The 19,057-nt window shown below is 39.0% G+C and overlaps 1 protein-coding gene across 1 annotated transcript in view; it reads right to left on the bottom strand.

Moving 5' to 3' along the window:
* LOC104551953 (uncharacterized) overlaps positions 1-19,057 on the bottom strand; it is a gene marked incomplete at its 5' end in the record, with an annotated part of 163,690 nt that overhangs the window by 144,448 nt on the left and 185 nt on the right. Inside the window, 3 exons of the mRNA XM_061994922.1 lie at positions 2,461-2,544; positions 5,796-5,897; positions 18,695-18,871. Of these exons, the coding sequence (XP_061850906.1) occupies positions 2,461-2,544; positions 5,796-5,897; positions 18,695-18,871 (363 nt within the window). The remainder of the gene's footprint in view (positions 1-2,460; positions 2,545-5,795; positions 5,898-18,694; positions 18,872-19,057) is intronic.

Below are 19,057 nucleotides of genomic sequence, written 5' to 3' on the forward strand. Positions count from 1 at the left end.
CATTTCCCTCGGTGCCGTGTTGTATACCATGGGCCATATTCTCAGCTGGCATAAATCAGCTGTTTTACTGTTTTCACAGGAGCAGTGCAAGTCTACATTCAAGCAAGACTGTACATTCCCATTTCAGAATACTTTGGGTGTAGGGACATAGTCACATACCAAATATGGAATACAAACAATTACTTCTGTCATGGCTTGACATGAAGCCATTTCTGGTAATGGGGAAGGGCTGTAAACATGACTTTGCAAAGAAATTCCTGAAACTCAGTCACCATCAGGTTGTCTCTTGCCTGAACTGACCCACAGATTGAGCTGCCACCTCAGAGCAACGCTTGACCGACACAGAGCCTCCACCTCCTTGTTGTGCAAAAGTAGCTATTGTCTTAAAAATGTTACTGTTTTGTACATGAGATGAAATGTCTGAAAATTTAGGAAGAAAATCATTGATAAACTAATTAATTAACTAGTTAAAACCTATCTGCTTCAAGTTGCTAGCATTTGTGTCAAACTTTTCTTTCCCTCTTCTGTACTTAACATTGCAAGTCATACTTTCCACGCAGTTTAAATCACTTCTCCTTAGCAAAGGCTGTATTTGTAGATGCTGTGCTGTAATTAAAACTATCTTCCAGTATTATCTGGGTTGTTTGTAACTTCATTCTGCATTAGTCCATCAGATAGCAGTGGTTTATTTACCGAGATGAGAATTTAAAGGGCAGGATCACCAGCAGACTGTACCTCAGCAAGGATTTGGATGTATAAAGTAGCTACAAACTCCACATAAAAAATGCATTTTGCCTGCTTGGTTGTAGAAGACTCTGTGTATAAATTGTTGCTAAAAGAGTACATCTCTTTTAGGATCATGCATCAGTTTCAGACAACTAAATGCTGCAAGACATTGTACTTCAATTTTTAATTACTGTCAAATAATAATGTAAGAGAAATTATTTTTTTATGGTATTCTCCCAGCAACATCCCAGATGTGCATGAATCCCCAAGTAAAAAAAATAGAATCTACATATTTAAGAAAAAAACAACAAACTCATACAAATAACCAATGCTGCTTTATAATGTAAACTAACATGTACCACAACAGTGACCAACAGGTTGCTCAGAGACAAAGTGCTTTAAATATACAATTATATAAATTCTTAACCATGTTCTTTCCTTTCTTTTGGGGATCATCTATTAATTAGGACTATATGACTATGTGATTTTCAGCTCACTGGTCAAATGAAGAAAGGAAGCAGTTCTGTAAGAGTGGAACCAAATGAATCCTACTTTTCTATGGATTTTCTGATGTTTAATAAGGGTCAAACTCCCACATTATCTTTTCCCTCAGTGGAGTCATTAATAATGCTTGTCTGCTCTGCTCAGCTGCCCACTTCCATAAAACTAGCAGGGAAGTCAGACCTGTGAGACTTGCTCTCTGTAAAAAAAAAAAAAAAAAAAGCTTTGGAAGTGAACAGCTGGCTCAAAATTTGGGAGAGATAAATATAGGCAGAAATAAATATAGCCTGATGTGCACACACAGAGCTGAAGACTGCACAAACCTTCTTTCCTCAGGAAAATCTTGATCTTTTTTGGGTTTCATTCACCCAAGCCAAGAAAAGTAACAAAATAGCTAGGACAGGGCATAATATCCATTTGCAGGACTATTCCAGTACCTGTTACGGTACTTTTAAGAACGAAAAGCTCCAAGTCACTGCTCCAGACACAAGACAGTGGTGGGCTACATTGTTTCCCCTACATGTAGGCCTTCATGCTTACATGGAAGGGCTCTGATCTGCACCAAAAAAGAAAGGGTAGCCCTGAGCCAGAGCCTGGTCATATGTTACTTCTCCTAGGATGAACCCAGGGAGGGCAGTAGACATGCACCTCTTGTAAAGGCTGTGGTGGTAACGGCCTCATGAATCATCTGGGTGTTAAATAACACCTGTAAAAATAAGTCAAGTCAAAGTAAGGCTGTTGGCTTGAGGTGGTGAAGAAATCTTGTCCTACACTTCTCTGTTTTTACTGTAGGTGGAATATCACTTTCCATTTTCTAATAAAGACACAGAAAACATTCTCTTACTTGATAGTGTAAATCTTTATGTAGATGCCTCAAACACTGTATATCACATAATCTGTGCATCTGAAAAATGGCTCACTTATTTATGAGCTTAAATAAGGATTTTGATTTCTACCTTTGAGCACATAAGCAGTGATATTTCCAGTCGTCTTTCATAAGGTGGAATTCAACATGAACCCTAGAGAAAGCATGACACTGAAATTGCACTTAGACATATAAGCATCACTCAAAACAAAAAAAAAAAAAAGCGGGGGGAAAAAGATCTTACAGGCTCACATTAAAATCCATGTCCCTTTTGCTTCTGAGTTTAATGGGATGGATAACCCACATTTCTTCCCACATCCAGACTCAAAATAATTATTTTTCTTTATTAAAATGATTTTGTTATTTACCTTGGAAATTAAGCATCTTGTTTTCTTCATCTAGAAGCAACATCATTTTACTATACAGGATTTGTTCATCAAAATCCATAGGATCTTAAAAAAAAAAAAAAAAAGAAAAACAACAGTGAAATATCTACAGTTTCTTCCAGTAGAATGTCAGGAAACGCTATTTTAAATTATAAATAAAGAAATGAAGATACAAAAGTTAAGAAACCATTCTATGTTTTCACAACGCTAGTTTCATAGTATAGAGTTTAAAAAATACTGAATTGTACACTTTTAAATGATGAGCAATACTACATCTTCACCTATGCTGAAATTGTTTTACTAATTCTGATAACAGATTACTTGAAATTATTCTTTATATTCAATTTTCCAGATGAATTTTATTTGACTCAATGAAAATGGAAGCACCTAATTTCTTTTCTAATGTGATTTTAGATCTTTGTCAGAAATTTTACCTTGCTGTCCAAAATACTAATGCCTTATCTAGTATGAGTAGTCATTAAAGCACACAATTTTGATTTTGTGGCTGGTCAGTCCTTCAAATTTCCAGTAACATCTGTAGGATTTAAAAAGGAGCAAGAGACACACATACACATATACTCCTTTTACCATAAGATCTTTAAAAAAAGAAACACTTAAAGTGTCTATATTCAAGGGAGAAATGACAAGTTGACACTGTCTTCTCCCTAGGTCTCCCAATCCTAGTTTCTCTAAGTTGTCAGTGAAGGCAGGCAAGTAGAAAGCCAAAGAAATGCATACAAGGTAAGTAATTGAAGCATAGATACAAGCAACTTGGGTGGCTCTTTTTAACCAATAGAATCGCAAAGAAAAAAAACAACATTCTTTACCATGAAATTTCAGAACAAAGTTTCTCAATTTTGCCGAGCATTCAAAGAGGGAGGCTTCTGCAAACCTCTTATGCAAGTACAGCAGCTTTTACATTTATTTTAATATGTAACATTGAAATGTTCCCTTGGTGAGGTTGAGAAGCAAATCCATAGTGGAGTATTGTTTGTTCTCAGGGCATTATCAACTCAGACAAATTTCCAGAACAAATTTAATTTGTCAAATATAGAAAAGATAATTGCTAATATCTTCATTTTCGCAGAATAACCCATTAAACAACCCCATATGATGAACACATTAAAATGATATTTAACTTTGTGTAATAGAGTTAGTGGCTGTAGATTTGCTTTTCATCAACTATTCTCTTTGGGCATTGGCCTGACTCACTTAAGTCATCACAAGAGTGTAACATTATTGTGTGTCCTCATTTCTTCATCCTGTTCTGCCTTTATCTGTTGTTAGTGACAAGTTGGAAAAAGCAGGTAAACTAACATAGTTTCCAATCAGAGGGTGGGCATGCAGGGGCCAGAACAGACTGTCCTTTTTAACTCCATCCACTATATACAAATACAGTTCCACCCATTGAACACTTCTGCAAAGAAAAGAAAACCAGTCAATGCACCTAGTTCATGAGTGTCACCAAATTGGATCGGTTGAAGTGGGAATGGACTTCTGGAGGTCATCTGATCTAGCCTCCCTGCTCAGACATGGTCACCTACAGCCAAGCTTCCCAGGACCACGTCCATATGACTTTTCCAAGGCAGAAAACTTGCACTTGGGCAGAGGTGTTAGCAAATATAACATATACCTGCTCTTCAGAGATCAACATAGCCAACCAGAGGCCAGTACCATTGCTAACAGGCCTTTAATAAGCAAGTGTTACCCTAACCTTTGAGTGTCATTTTTGCTGGGAAGACAAAGGAGGAATGTCAAAGGACAGCTGGTCACATACTCTGATATGTAAGTGCTGAAAAGCACCTCTCTTCTCCCACCTCCAGAACTGGATGGACTCTCTCAGAGCTTTTATCTGTTCCAACTTCTAAAAAAATACCAATCAAACAAACAAACAAAAAAAAAAGCACCCAAACCCACAAAAAATAAATCTCAAAAAAGCCAAAAAGAACATTTCAGGTTAAGCGTGTATCATTCAGCCTCTTTAATACAGGCAAGATAATATCTTTTCCTGATAAAAACTGTACTTCTATGTATCTCCCTTCTGTCACTCCATCTGTACATGTTTTTAGGTACACACATACAGTTACAGAAATCTAATCCTCTTCTCATTCTTTGGTTATGAAGCAGAGCATGACTCATGAAGTCTATTCATAAGATGAACCAAAGCAGTATAAACAGAAAGTAATCTTTCATTTAAAAACTCTCAGCCACAAGTTGACTTCCAAGGTATTACATTGACAACTTATACAATGAACAGGGAAATTATAGGAGTTAGATGTAATTCACCCTTGATAAACCTTGATTTTATTCACCAGTATACAGAAACTCAAGATACTGGTATTCATTAGAGCCTGCTTTTCTCAGTCATACAAGTTCTTGCCTTAAAAGTTTAAACCTCCATATGTACTCAAAGTTAAATTTTCTCATGAATTTCAGAACTGACCTAATTTGAGATCCTTTTTTGTCTTTTAGATTTGACTACATTGCCTGTCTAGAGAATCTCTGCAATACCAACAAGTACAAGGTTTAAAAGAGCAAAGGGCTATGAAGGTAATACAGAAGTGGGTCTTGCATGCTTAACAACAGGAACTGAGCCAAAGCAGTCAGTGCAAAGCTAAGCACTTTATTAGCATGATGATGTTTTTACTTAAGTCCATGCAAATTCAGGCAGGCCCGTTCCCGCCCTTTTTTATCTAACTTTTAACAGGATGAAGAAATGAGGACACACAATAAAGGAGAATTTCCTCCAGTAGACAACACCTCCTGATTAATCTCTCATACCTGTGCATAACTTCTGTTCTCCCAGTTCTGACAGAGTCCCACCCTCTCACTCCTCGGTATCCCCACAGACTGCAAAGCTAAACATTTTGGCTAAACTGATGAAAACAAAAACCAGCCTTCTCTTGTGCTGGGAAATTTAACAGACTCTGACTTCTCTTAAGCAAATACACACTCAGCTTGGTAATAAAATTGCTCTCCAAGGAGGACTTTAGGAACAAGGTTGCAAAAAAACTATAACTTAGTACTCAGTTCTGGACTCACTCTGTTAAGTAAACAGAACATGATGTAGACACTTTTCTTGAAGCATGCTTCGTTTTTCTACAGTAGTAGAGTTAACATAGCCCACACTCCTTTTTACCCATCCATTAACTCACTGTCCTTGATCAAAGACTATGTATCCTGCCTATCGTGTTCAGAGAGGCTGAAGCTTATAATTTAAATTGTAAACCTCAATATTTAAATAGAACTGCATACGTGATCTTTGTCACCTCATTTTCATGAATGGAAAAGAATATTCTGACACCAAAATTACATACTTAATTCTGTCTCACCTTCTTCAATGACCTCCATCCCACACTGCCTTGGGTTTATTTCCTCATCCATCAACGGGTCAAAGTAATTTCTGCTGTATTCATTTCCTGTGGAAAGCACATGAAGTAAGGGTCAGCGATTATTAGAAGCACATGAACCAAAATGTTAATTTTGAAATCGACACCAGCAAGCAAAGGGGCATTTTTGCTACTTTATAAGCTTAATTTTTTTAACTCCTCTAAGCCTACTAGTACTGCAATTATCATCTTGTGAAAGGTCAGAAAAGGTAATTCTGGAAACAAGTCAACTTTATGTTACTTTTGCTCAGAAACTAATGAGAAAATTTCTCAAATTTAGATGATGGAAAGATAAGAAAAAAATTTTACATTTCAGGATCCCCAACACAAGCCAAATTATTCTTGAAACACATTGTACAAGTGAATTACCCATGCTGCAGAGCAATTTGTATTTCACAGATGACCCCTCCAATTTCAACAGTTTTAAATTTCACCACTGAGGTTTCAACGTCTGGTGCATCTTTAATACTGCATTCAACCAGAGAAGTGCTTAATTACAGAGGAGATACGAGAACACTGCCTCATTAATCTGAACAGCATTTATATTCAGTTGGGCTAGGTAACTAATCAAAGATTTTGATGGGATAAAACCACTCATTTTAGCACTTTCCATTTCAACAGCTAGTTTTATCTTCTCCTTAGAAACTAATCAAGTTTACCAAAAAAAGTAATTGGTTAGACTTATCAAGGAATAATACAGCATCTAGCTGCCTAGAGGAACTCCCAGTGAAAGCCAGAAGAATTGGCTTTACACAAGGGTGGAGAGTGAGCTTTTTTCCCAAATTATGTCCTTCTCTCAGCAAAAGTGCTACACTCTTTTAAAACCATCTTCGTGTTCATTATGTTTGCAAACACACTAAATCACTATTGAACATAGAAAAGTAAAATAATTTTTGAATAGACGTAAACCTACATCCAAGAAAATACTTAAGACCTAAATATATGAGAGAGTTAATTCATCCAAGATACACTATACTAGTCTGCAGTGTATTTGTTTTAGCATCAAAAGTAATCTAAGCAGCAGCTCCTTTTCAGAGACTAAATGAAACTTTGATATGAAACTAGGTTTAATTTATATTTCTGGACTGGCACATTTTGACTGTCAGTCTCTGTTCCTTCAATGTAGTAAGTACAAGAACAGAAAATTTGCTTTACCTTGAGGTCTCAATAAAGAAAAAATAAATGAGTTTCATTTTTGTTACTTTATCTGTCAACAACTACTAGGCTGGTATGAATCTTGGCAGTATGTAATCAAAGTCTTATGTACTGCAATAACAGAGCCATTCTACCTTATTCACTGTAATTGTTTTTCTCTAGCACACAGCACTGTGATGTTATATGAACATCCCTTCACATGTTGGTAACATAATTCACCCGTGTTCTAAGAAAGCAAATGATGATGCATTTCTTTATTCAATTACTTCATAGCTGTAAATGTAAATTGCAGGGAAGTATGTTGCAAGCATACAAGCAATACACTGAGCTAGTGCATACTGAGCTAGTGCACAGGTTTTTTGTATAGTCTTAATATCATGAGAGCTTTTACTGAATTTTAATAGCCCATGTACTTTATCCTGTAGTTCTGGTGTGAAACTTTGAGGAGCAACTCTTGCACATTTAGGCAACAGTTCCAGACAGAATAATTGGCATTTAGGAGGAAGTGTCATGTCATATTTGAGTCTGTGAGGCATGGAAACCATTATTCAAAAGAAAGATACATTGACGTATACTATTAAACTATTTGCTCTTTGGTCCTCTCTAAAAAAAAAAAAAAACCAACCTCAACATTTCTTTGAGGAGTATGAGGTCCAGGGCTTTGGCTCTGTCAGAATCAGACACAGTTGGAGACACAAAGTTACGCAGAAGTAAAAAGAACCAGGTTTGATTTCTACAGAGCAATACACACACTTTAAAACCTATATAGGTAGAATGAATGGTAAATGCCAGAATCACATCCTTATGCTGATTTTATAGACAAGATGACATTTTCAACTGTAGGACTCCACAGAAGACTTTTCAATGAGGCTTTCTGAAGAGTCTTAATCACTGCAAACCTTTAATCATTGCTCTTGGAGGTTTTTTTGAGGGGTTTTAAGTCTTTTTCCTCCCTTAACATAAACCTCGACAACTAGTGTGACCAGGAAGTCTGAGCTCTGGGCAGGTCCTAAGATTTGTTGGGGACAGGGGAGGTTGCTTTAGTTTTAGTACAAAATTATCCATTTTAGTCAACATAACATATTGCCCAAGGCATTTTGGTAATAACATTTTGTGAGCATGTGAATGGATTACTAATCATTTCACGTTTGCTTTTGGAAATGTTTGAAAGCGTATAATATGTAAATTAACAGTCCACTAAGGAATTCACATTGCTCTGCTTTGTGGTATAAACACAATAAATGTTAATCCAGAGCTTGCTTGCAGATATTTTGAACAGCAGTGTATAGCTTGGTGCTTTCAGAAGCAAGTTACTTTGGATACCTGCTCCTACAAAGACTTAGTCAACTTTAGAAACTTTGGTCTTCGATTTGATGCATAAGTTCATTCAAACTCATTAACTCAGTCTAAAATCTATTCCTCAAAAGTGTGTTATTTCATGTGAAAAACACAATGGATAATTCAGGAAATCTGAATTGAAGTGCAAAATTACAGACTATCTACAAATTAAAATAAAAGATGGAAACAAGAGTGTTGGCACAACAGTGACCAGGTGGGAATTTACACAGTTTAATTAAAGAGAGAGCAGTTGTTAATAAAATTAGCATAATCCTTGGATGCAGCCCATGGGACTGCATACATATTACTAGGACTGGATGAAACTCCAAGATGGCTTTTAAGCTAAGATGTCTGTAGTCAATTATACAGTCTATATCCTGAGAATACTACGGAAATGGCATGACTGACTAAGCTGCACTTCTACAGCATTATCTACTCCACAAAGAGATCAGGTAGGCCATATCAGTATCACATCCAGTGTACACCATATCATTTGGATGTTAGGCAATTGTTCCATTCATATTGTACTATCAGTCTAGGGATTTAGTTTGATTAAAGAATGGACAAAACTCTGTTGATTTGTTAAGTGCCTACTGAACAATGTAAAAATGAAGGAATTATTAATAGTCAGGTGACTGATTACTAAAACCTCGATTAAGCATTTACTGGTTCTTGCTTTCAGAGTGATGCTGGGTCTTAGGGATAAAAGCAAAAGTTTTGGCATGAGGCAGCTTTCATTACAAGACAGAATGAAGATTATAATCGGAGGAAATTTGCCTCATTAAGTAACTGCTCTCCATTTTCAAGCAGCAGTGTGGTCAACATATGTCTCTACAAATGACTTGGTAGAAAGTTACTGGGTATTACTAAGGCAAAAGACTTGCATAAGATAGAATAAAACAGAGGCATTTTGGAAAGATGACATTCCAGTCTAAGACATCATTCTGACCCAAAGTGATTTTGAAACATAGTGATGCAGCCAGGAATTGGAAAGAGCAATACACATTTCCCCACAGCTGTCTTACAGTGTTGATTTCAAGCAGCAATTCCTGTTAGTGAACAGCATATTCAGTCTTCATTCAACAGAACTGAACTTATGTATCTCAGGAAACTTTTCATTTTACTCTGCAAATAAGGCCCTTTGAGTATCCTAAAAGTAAGGCTCTGTGCTGGCATATTTCCAAGTTTCTTTATGAGAGGAGTATGCAACCACCTTAATCAAAGCAGCATCCTGGGGTCGGACTTGAATCTCCCCTCAACTTGGCCAGCAAGGACTAAGACTTTGAATCAAGCAGAAGGGGAGAGATGGGTCCTACCTCTTGCACTTCCAACTCCTTCACTTATTCACCCATCCTCAAGACATGGTGGGTATTCTGACTTGCACTCCCACCCACCTGTTCTCATGATCTCATACTTACATTAACAAAACTTGATATCTGCAGGGTGCTTCTTTCTAGAGATAGATCTTTGCTTCTAATCTGAACTTCAGAAAAAATCTATAAAGAAAAATAATTACTCAAAAGAACTAGAGCAGAAAACTTACAGAGACGTAATGGGTCAGCTCTCACGACTGGAGAACAACCATGCGTGGCTATGTGTTACTAACAAAGAAAGGCACATTGGGAAAGGGGGCGGAGTTAGCTCTCTATGTGAGGGAGCAATGAGAGTGCATTGAGCTCTGCCTAGGTGGAGATGAGGGGAGGTTGGAGTGTTTATGGGAGAAAATTAGGGGGCAGGGCAAGGCAGGTGATATTGTTGTGGGAGTTTACTAGAGGCCACCTGATCAGGAAGAGGAAGTGGATGAGTTCTTTTACAGACAGCTGAGAGGTGCCTCACAATCACAATCCCTGGTCCTCACGGGGGACTTCAGCCACCCTTATATTTGCTGGAAAAACCACACAACCAAGCACATACAGTCCAGGAGGTTCCTACAGAATGTTGATGACAAGTTCCTGTCACAAATGGTTGAGGAACCAGCAAGGAGGGGTGTGCTGCTGGACCTTGTGCTGACAAATAAGGAGGGTCTGGTTGGGGATGTGAAGGTTGGTGGCAATCTTGGCTACAGAGATGGTGACATTCAAGATCCTATGTAGAAGAATCAGGACACCAAGCTATACAGAGAGAGACCTGGGAGTCCTGGTTAATTACATTAAATTCAAATTAAACATGAGCCAGCAATGTACCCTTGTGGCCAAGAAGGCCAATGGCATTCTGGGATGCCCTGAGAGTGTGTCCAGCAGGTTGAAGGAGGTTCTCCTCCATCTTCTCTGCCCTGGTGAAGCCTCATCTGGAGTCCTGTGTCCAGTTTTGGGCTTCCCAATTCAAGAGAGACAGGGAACTCCTGGAGAGAGTCCAGCACAGGGCCACCAAGATGATCAGGAGACTGGCTTTCTTACAAGACTGCAGGAGCTGGGACTGTTCAGCCTGGAGAAGAGAAGACTAAAGAGGGATCTCGGTAACACTTACAAGTCTTTGAAAAGTGTTTGTCAAGAGGATAGGGCAGCACTTTTTTTCTGTTGTCTCCAATGACAGGACAAGGAGTAATAAACATAAGCTGGAATACAAAAAGTTCCCCTTAAACATAAGAAAAAACTACTTTACTGTAAGAGTGATGGAGCCCTGACACACGTTGCCCAGGGAGGGTGTGGAGTCTCCTTCTCTGGAGGTTTTCAAAACCCACATGGGCATGTTCCTGCATGACCTGATCTAGGCAGACCTGCTTTAGCAGAGGGTTGGGCTAGATGATCTCTAGAGGTCCCTTCTAACCCCTACCATTTTATGACTCTATGAAAATTTATTTAAGAAAGTTTTAAACATTTACAAGAAAACATTTTAAGTTTTTATTCCAAAATATTATGTTGCTGGACTTACATCTAAATGTTATGAAGTTGTTTTATATTTGAAGAACATAGTGAATTGATATGCAATCCACGAAAAAATGTCAATTCTATGTTCTCATTGTGGCAAGGAAAAAATAAAGAATTATAAGCTAATCAGAAATTATACTTTTAGTTGGGAGTTTTAATTGTTGTTATTGAATCATGATATTTTGCTACATTTACCTCAGCTCCTGAGCATTATAAATGCCTTTAGTTAAATTTATATAGGTTGGTCTAAGTTACATAAAACAGCTGAATGCCTTAAAATATACTAGTATTTTAAATTTATGTGTAATGTTATCATCTATAATTATAGATACATATTATCAGTATTTTATATTTAGATCTAAAATAAGATTCCTAGGAAGTGCGAAGTTATTCCAGATTATCACCATATGCACAGGGGAGGAGGTGGGGGGGTAAAGTGTTTTACCTAAAGCTTCAAATTTTTATGAGTACCAGACAGAAATCAATGAAAAATTACACATTAATGGCATCCTCAAACTGAAGAACATTAAGCAAGTGACTAGATAGTAGATTGTATCTTGAAAACACAGCTTGTTAAATACCACCATCACTGGGCAGCTTCTCAATTTTTAAAAAGTTTCAAAGGTATCATATGTCATTTTCCTTATCCTCAGCAGAGACTGTGGGTAATGAGTAAACCACATAACTGTGTGTCATGTTTATATTGCAAGCCTTGAATAAACTCACTCATCAGCTCTGACAGAGCTCTGGCAACGGGGCTGTTCAGGAGCCTGAGCAGTGCAGACTGTGCTGCACCTTCCCCAGCACTTCAGAAACGTTGCACCACACTCACGGCACCCACTTCCCCCCCACTTTCCACCCCCCTGCCCCTCAACTCCTGAAAGACTTATCACATTTACTACTGTTTAAGCAAAGGTGCAGCATAGAATCACAGAATCATAGAATTGTTTTTAAAAAACTAGGGGTTTTTTTCCCCTGCAAGCAAGAGCAGGCACTGTGCCAAGGGACAGCAGCATGAGCACTGTTTTCCTGGGGAAACGCTGTTGTCGAAGGCGTGAGAAAAAAAATTTACTGATGATGATGGAGTTCATTTAGGAACACCATTAGATAATGTGACACATGTCAATGGGGAAAATGGATACTGAGTGCTCTCAGGCTGGCAGGCTTGGCTGTTCTCATGCTATTCCAGTGAAGGAACTTGGAGAATTTCAAGGGTCTGACACCCCGTTATGAAGAAAACAATTTCTAAGTGCAATAATTTAGCCTTAAATATATATATATTTGGTTACCTTCTGCTAGAGTATTTCCCAATTATAAAATACATTCATTCTTTACAGTTCTACTCCCTCCCACCTTTCACAAATTCAATTTTAGCACATTACTTAGATGAGTGGTACAGTATCCCTGTTGAAATTGCATGCAATGGATCACGTTTTGCACACTACATTACACCTTGTGCCGTTCTGCTGATTTCAATTGGATTACACATTGTGTAATTCAACGCAAAATTACTTCCAATGACAACCCTTTTATTCCTATGCATACATGGTGATCCATCATGCCCTGCATACCAGATTTGGCATTTCCATTTCAAGTCCCTGTTGGAATCAGAAAGCATGGAACCACATACACAGAACTTGAAATATTAGATATAAATTTTGCCATTGTTTAAGAAAAAAAGTTATGGTTTTGACTCACATTTCTGGTCCCACCCTCTATGCAAATCACTTTATCCAATACAAATAGCCAAAGTCATAAGCTCCCATTTCCCTCACATGCAGCACAAACGTGAATTTCCAGCAGATGCCTGTTTTTTCATCTGCTTTTACTGTCTCTCCAGTGAGTATCTACCATGTCTTTTGGATATCAGGTTGATATCCCACATGAATGGTTCACAAAGTCTTTTTCCAGGCCAAGTTCCTCACCCAGTTACACTCTTGAGCAAGAAAAGGCCCATCACATCTGAACTACTTTCAGCTGTAACCATTTCCTAGCAAAGGCTTCTCTCTGCTTTGGCCTTTTATAAGACGCTGAACTGCTCTATTCTACAGTTCCATTTTCCCTGTAGAACACATGCAACACAATGGTGGATACATCCAACCTTGCTCTGCAGCTAGGAGATGGTGTAGCAGAGCTCCACGTGCAGGCACTGATTTGCTCCCAGAAGCAATACAGCCATGTTAATGCCGTGCTGTAGCTGGGCTAATTAGAGGAATAGCTTCTGGTCTTCAATCAAAAGTGCTTTCTCTGTCTCTTCACCCTGCACCCCCCTACCCCCCCCCCCCCCCCAAAGTTTTAATCTCTGTGGGCAAGTTTATTGGAGCATGATATGAGATGTTAACAGTGCCTATTGGAAATAAAAAGATAGAATTAATTAGAGCTTTTGATTTTAGGAGATAATCTAGTTTTGAAAAAAAAGATTTGTGTATTGGGGATGGTAGGGGATAAAACTGAATACTTCTTGTCACCTGGAGACAATTTTAACTTGAATCATCAACATTTAGGGTCAGACTGCCTCTAGCCTTTGTACAAGTAATCTTTCTCTCATCTTCCATGCAAAAGACACAGAGCATCAGAGCCTCTGACTCTGACTATACAACCACCAGGTGCAAGGCAGACCATGTAGTGAGAGGGTGCTCAAAAGCTCCGTGCCTAGATCTCACAGCTTGCGTGCACGGTTGGGCACCCCAGAAAGATCACAGTCTAATTTGTTCTGACATATATTTCCTCTGTATGGTTGGGCTGTAAATTTTACCTGTCTTGTAGAAATGTGAACAGCGCCATCCCACAGGGTTTTTCTCAGGATTAGCTGGACCAAATCTGGGTACCTCTGTGGCTGTGGTCAACACTAAATGGTACAAACTGGTTTAAGCCAGTTACTCATTTTCTGATCACAGCAGCTGAGGACAAAATGCATCAAATGCTAAAATAGATTAGCATTTGCGTTGCAGTCCTTCAGTAAAATGCTAAGTACAGGAGCCCTGTGTTAAGGGGTTGCTTGTGACATACACCATCCATCTGAAGTTGAGCAACCACCCTCATATTCTGCTGTCAGCCAAAGATGATGTATTCCTGAAGGTTTGATGCTTCTGTCATGACAGTTTGCTGTAAGTCCTTTGCTGTACAGAGACTTTACAAGCCTGAACAGCTGTACTGAAGAAAAGGAAAAACCAATACTGCCTCCCCTTGAGACCAGGCAGCTTGCAACTGAGAAACAGGTGGACAGAAATTCCTGTCACTCAAGATTTGGGTGATCCCAAATATTTGTCCCAGGAGATTTGCCTATTAGGCTTCCGATAGGAAAGGCCAACATGAGGATTTCTGGCAAATGCAATAGGGGGGGAAGAAAGGCAGAAGAAAGGGGAAGAAAGGCAGAAGAGTTGGTCAAATTTAGCCACAAGGAAATTCTGAATACTTCCAGAAATAAATAGATTACACAGTTTTTCAAAGACAAGGCAACTGCTAGACAACTTTAATTTCCCAAGAAGTATGTGAAAGAAATGATGAAGATGATAGGAGAGATAAGCAGAGAGTCAGCAAAGAATCAAAAGGAGAAAATAGGGTAGAAACCACTGTAACCAATTATCTGGCTGAAAATCAGGAGATTAATCTGAGCAAATAGTCAGCCAGTTCCCCTGGGCCACTGTATCATTTGACAGCAGTACCAGGTTTTCACTGTACGAGATGGAAAGTATTCATCAGAGAGTTACTCAACAGGCTATTCCCAACAATAGTCTATTGACGATGGTGATAAAACTTGGAATCTTGTCCATCGTGGGAAATACAGCAGTGTGAGACTTGGAATGGCCTAATAAACAGAGTGATGGACTAGGGATCAGAGGTTTTATTTCTATTTCCATCACAGGCCTGAGGGATGACTGCAAATAAGACCTCATGCTCTGCCTCAGTTTCCCCAAAAGCAAAGGATGCACTTTGAGTCACAAGAATAGTCCCCACCAATTGATTTTGAAAAGTGAAACAGCCTCTGGAAAAAATACTGTAAAGATTTAATTATTTTCTTGAAAACAAGAATCGGTTCACAAATTCTCTTTTTCAGGACATGTTCTGTTATCTGAAGACAGGGAATGGAAAAGTCAATATGGCACAAACATACCTGTGATTTAAGCTGTCTATGGGCAAGTTGCAATATCATGGACCTATGCACTTGGCTATTTAATCTCCAAGTGATATGTGTTCTGCAGAGCAGCCTCCTGTGCAGACATTGCCGAATTCCAGGAAGAGGTTTTAAGGTTGTCTTGAACACACAGCTAACTATTCACAGTCCCTCCTGGTATCCTTAACATGGAGGTGAGTGAGAAGACATCTCAAAAGTAGGTGGAAGTTTTTCTAGAGAGCACTTCCCTCCAGCAATTGCAGACAGTGAAACAGTCTGTTACACTGTTGCAAAATGGAGGAAATTATAGCAACCCCGGTAGCTATTATTTGCTGCCATTAACAACAGGGGTGATGTGTGGAAAGATAATCGAAAGGCATTATCATCTCCATACTCTGCCTTCAAGTGCGTAGCCTGAAAATCCAGCCTGATGTTTATGCAGTGTTTCCAACCTGTAATCTGCTAAATGCTGCGATTAAGTGATTGTGCTTAAGGTTATAACTACTTTTAAATAGTACAGTTTAACACCAAGTGTTAGAATTGACAAACGCCATTCCCCATTGAGTAAGTAACCAAATCTAAGCCTCGGAGATGAGACCTGGAAGAGCACCCAATGATCGTGGAGGAGAGGAAACATCAAAGGAGGACCATTTTATTGTCATCTGGGGAAGAAAAATGAAAGGGAAGAAGAGGAGCCTAAAACATGTTTATTTTACACCGACTGTGCTGTTGTGTTTGGCAAGCATTTCCCTCCAGGTAAGGAAGCTTGGCATGAAGTGACAAAAGGACTGTCATTTTACTAGCATAGCAAAGTTTGGTGCAACAAGCCATGCTAGTGCCAGTGGGCACCCTCTTCTAGAGAAAGAGCTTCTAGAGTGGAACACAAGTCTTGCCTCCTACGTGCTAAAATATCTCCTGTAAGTGAACATCATAGTGCCTCCTGATGGCTGAGGGGGAGGAGAGGAAGCTGTGGAAGGGTTTCCCCTGTGCTAGAGGGTGGTGGCAGTTTTCAACACCACATGTGGTTTTGCTGTGATCTGGAATAACATCAGCTGTGCAAAGTGGCTAATAACTCAGAGCAAAGCCAAGGAAGAAAGGCTTGACGAGTCGATTCTATGGGTTCTGGAGGTCCCAAAATACAACAGATTACTGCACAAAGAAGCAAGACATTTGCAGACCTAATCTTCACTGAGGACTGTGAAATACAACCATTTAAACATTACTACATCCATGTGATACTGCACTTACTTAATGCAGTTGACTTTTCCTTTTCCCTCTTTAATCAAGTACTATTACACTTGGGAATGAGGAAAATTAGCTCATCAGTTACCAGAAGGTATAGTTCAAATTCTTTCCTAGGTTTTAGGACAGGTTTGATGCTTTTGCTTTATTAGCAGCCCTTGATAAATTCGAACTGGTTCCTGAGACTCCCAAACAAATCCTGACATAAGTTAGGCTAAGAATAATTTATTGCAAGGTTAGACCAGATGATCTCTAGAGATCTCTTCCAATCTAGACTTTTTTATGATGGCATAAATGGATTTTTTTTTTAATAGCTGCACGACTTAGAAGTGGAGCTACATGAATAACTGATCTTTTGGTTAACTGGATGAACAGAAGGTTGAGGAGGGAAATGGTGTTCAGAAACAAAATTTTCCAACTCTCTGCAAGCTTTCCTCTCATTACAAAAGCACTTAGCAGTGTATCATGGCATTGCATTCCGGGCAAAATGTGGCAATTTCTGCTCCTTTCACAAAGATTATATTCAGTTAAGGTTTTTTGAACAAAATGTTACTTAGGATGAAAAATCAAAGTGTTTAAAAACACATTTTAAGCTTTTTAAAAAATGTGTCATTTTCTTGAGGGAGCTACTCATGAATTTCTGAAGAGGCAACTGAAAGCATGGATAGTCTCCAGCAAGCCTGAGTTCATTTTTTGCTGGATAGACTATTTCATTAAAAAACAATCAATCCTCTTGTCTGCTTAATCACTGTTCTGACAGGCTGCAAAGAAAAGACGAAGAGTTCCTGCTCCATGTGGTGCTGCACGGAGTCACATGAAGGCTAAATGGAAAGCCAAACCTAATTTTGCAAGGGGCCATTAGGAGCTGTGGGCTCTCCAGTTTTGCAAAGATAAAATCTTAACACAACGAATTCCACCATCTTAAAAGCAGATGCCTGAAGTTCCACACACCAGCCTTCACTTACACATTCAACTACCTGGGCTGGCACGCAATGGTACTTAGCAAGCAGAATCACCACTTGCAAGTTTAACAGGAAATGCTTGGTGACTTTGACTTTTTAAAACCATACCAGTTACTTTGGTACCTTGGGAGGTCTCCAGCCTTGGATATATATTTGCATGTTCATGGTTGCACACAGTCCCTGTGAAGTTAATGAGACTACACAGTTCAATAAGTGAAAATTTTTAATGGATATTTAGAGAAGATTTTTGCATCTAACTTCAGGCATTTTTGCTTTTATGTTTAGCCTTGACCCAAGATTTTCCTTGTGATAGCTCAAAAGATCTCTTTAAATTCTTTTCCTCACCCTCTTACTCACTGGATTACTAAGTAAAAAATAGCCATTTGTCGTAACATCAAGCAGCAACAATAATTCAAAATAGAGTAATTAAATAATGGGTTAAAAGATCTCAAAACTTTGCAAAAGGAAAACTGAATTCAGTGAAAATTCTTAAGGTTTGTTTGAAGAAACCTAAATAATAAACAGAATTTGCTTCCTGAGGCAGACACTCTGGGTTGCTGAATCAAAGCCAAGCCTAAAAGCTGGGATAGCTCCCCTGGACAAGGCAAGCAAACAAGACTCTGCTCCAAGCGTCTGAACAACACTGGCTGAAAAAAAAAATTATGAAAGACAAAGCAGAGGCAGGACGCTGATTGACTGAGGGCATATGGGAGACCTAAGGACAACAATCAATCATGGATCTGTAAGCTGTTTAAAACTACTCGATGCTTGGGAGCCAGTAAGGGAGCAGCATCTGTGCGCTTAGACTGGCTGCGATGCCTCCGAAACACAACACAACCCAAATGATAGGGAAGCACTGCCACGAGAAGCCGGCTCCCTGCTTCCCCCATACCCCCGGCAGGGAGCCCCGCGCAACCTGCACCCCCCTAGAAGGACTCACTTCAGCGTGGAGGCAGAGTTCAGGTCTCCACATATTTAGACAGCCAACAATTTTGGCAGTATTTTGGATTTCCTATTCAGGATTTGTAGGGACTCCTGTTTGGACATGTTGGGATGGGAACAGCCCTTGCAGGTCACAGAACAAGGAGACTGGATGGGGAACAAAACCACTGTCACTGTGTTTGAGGCTAATCAGGTTTGATGTCTCACCTCTTGGTTCAGCATGGGCTTGCAGCCCGGGTTTTTGTTGGTGAGCTGCAAGGGTGCTATCTGGCTTGTCATGTCTAATAACTTTCTCTTCTGAAGGCTGATATGCTGAAAGATCTGTGCTGCTGATGTTAAAAGCTGGATTTTCAATGCCTTCTGTTGCTGTTCTCTCTTCTTTTACTATAGAAAACAAGGAGGTCAGAAGAGCACACTATAGAAAAGTATATTTCAATGACAAGCAGAAAATTCCTTCTAGTAATTCCTTTGCTGAAAGACTCAAGTGTATCGTCCTCAAATGTCACCAAAACAGAATTAGGTTAAAATTAACTCTAAAAAAAAAAAAAGAATAAATGATTAAAATAATTA

The sequence above is a fragment of the Colius striatus genome, chromosome 4, assembly GCF_028858725.1.
Source record: "Colius striatus isolate bColStr4 chromosome 4, bColStr4.1.hap1, whole genome shotgun sequence".
NCBI classification, from domain to species: domain Eukaryota; kingdom Metazoa; phylum Chordata; class Aves; order Coliiformes; family Coliidae; genus Colius; species Colius striatus.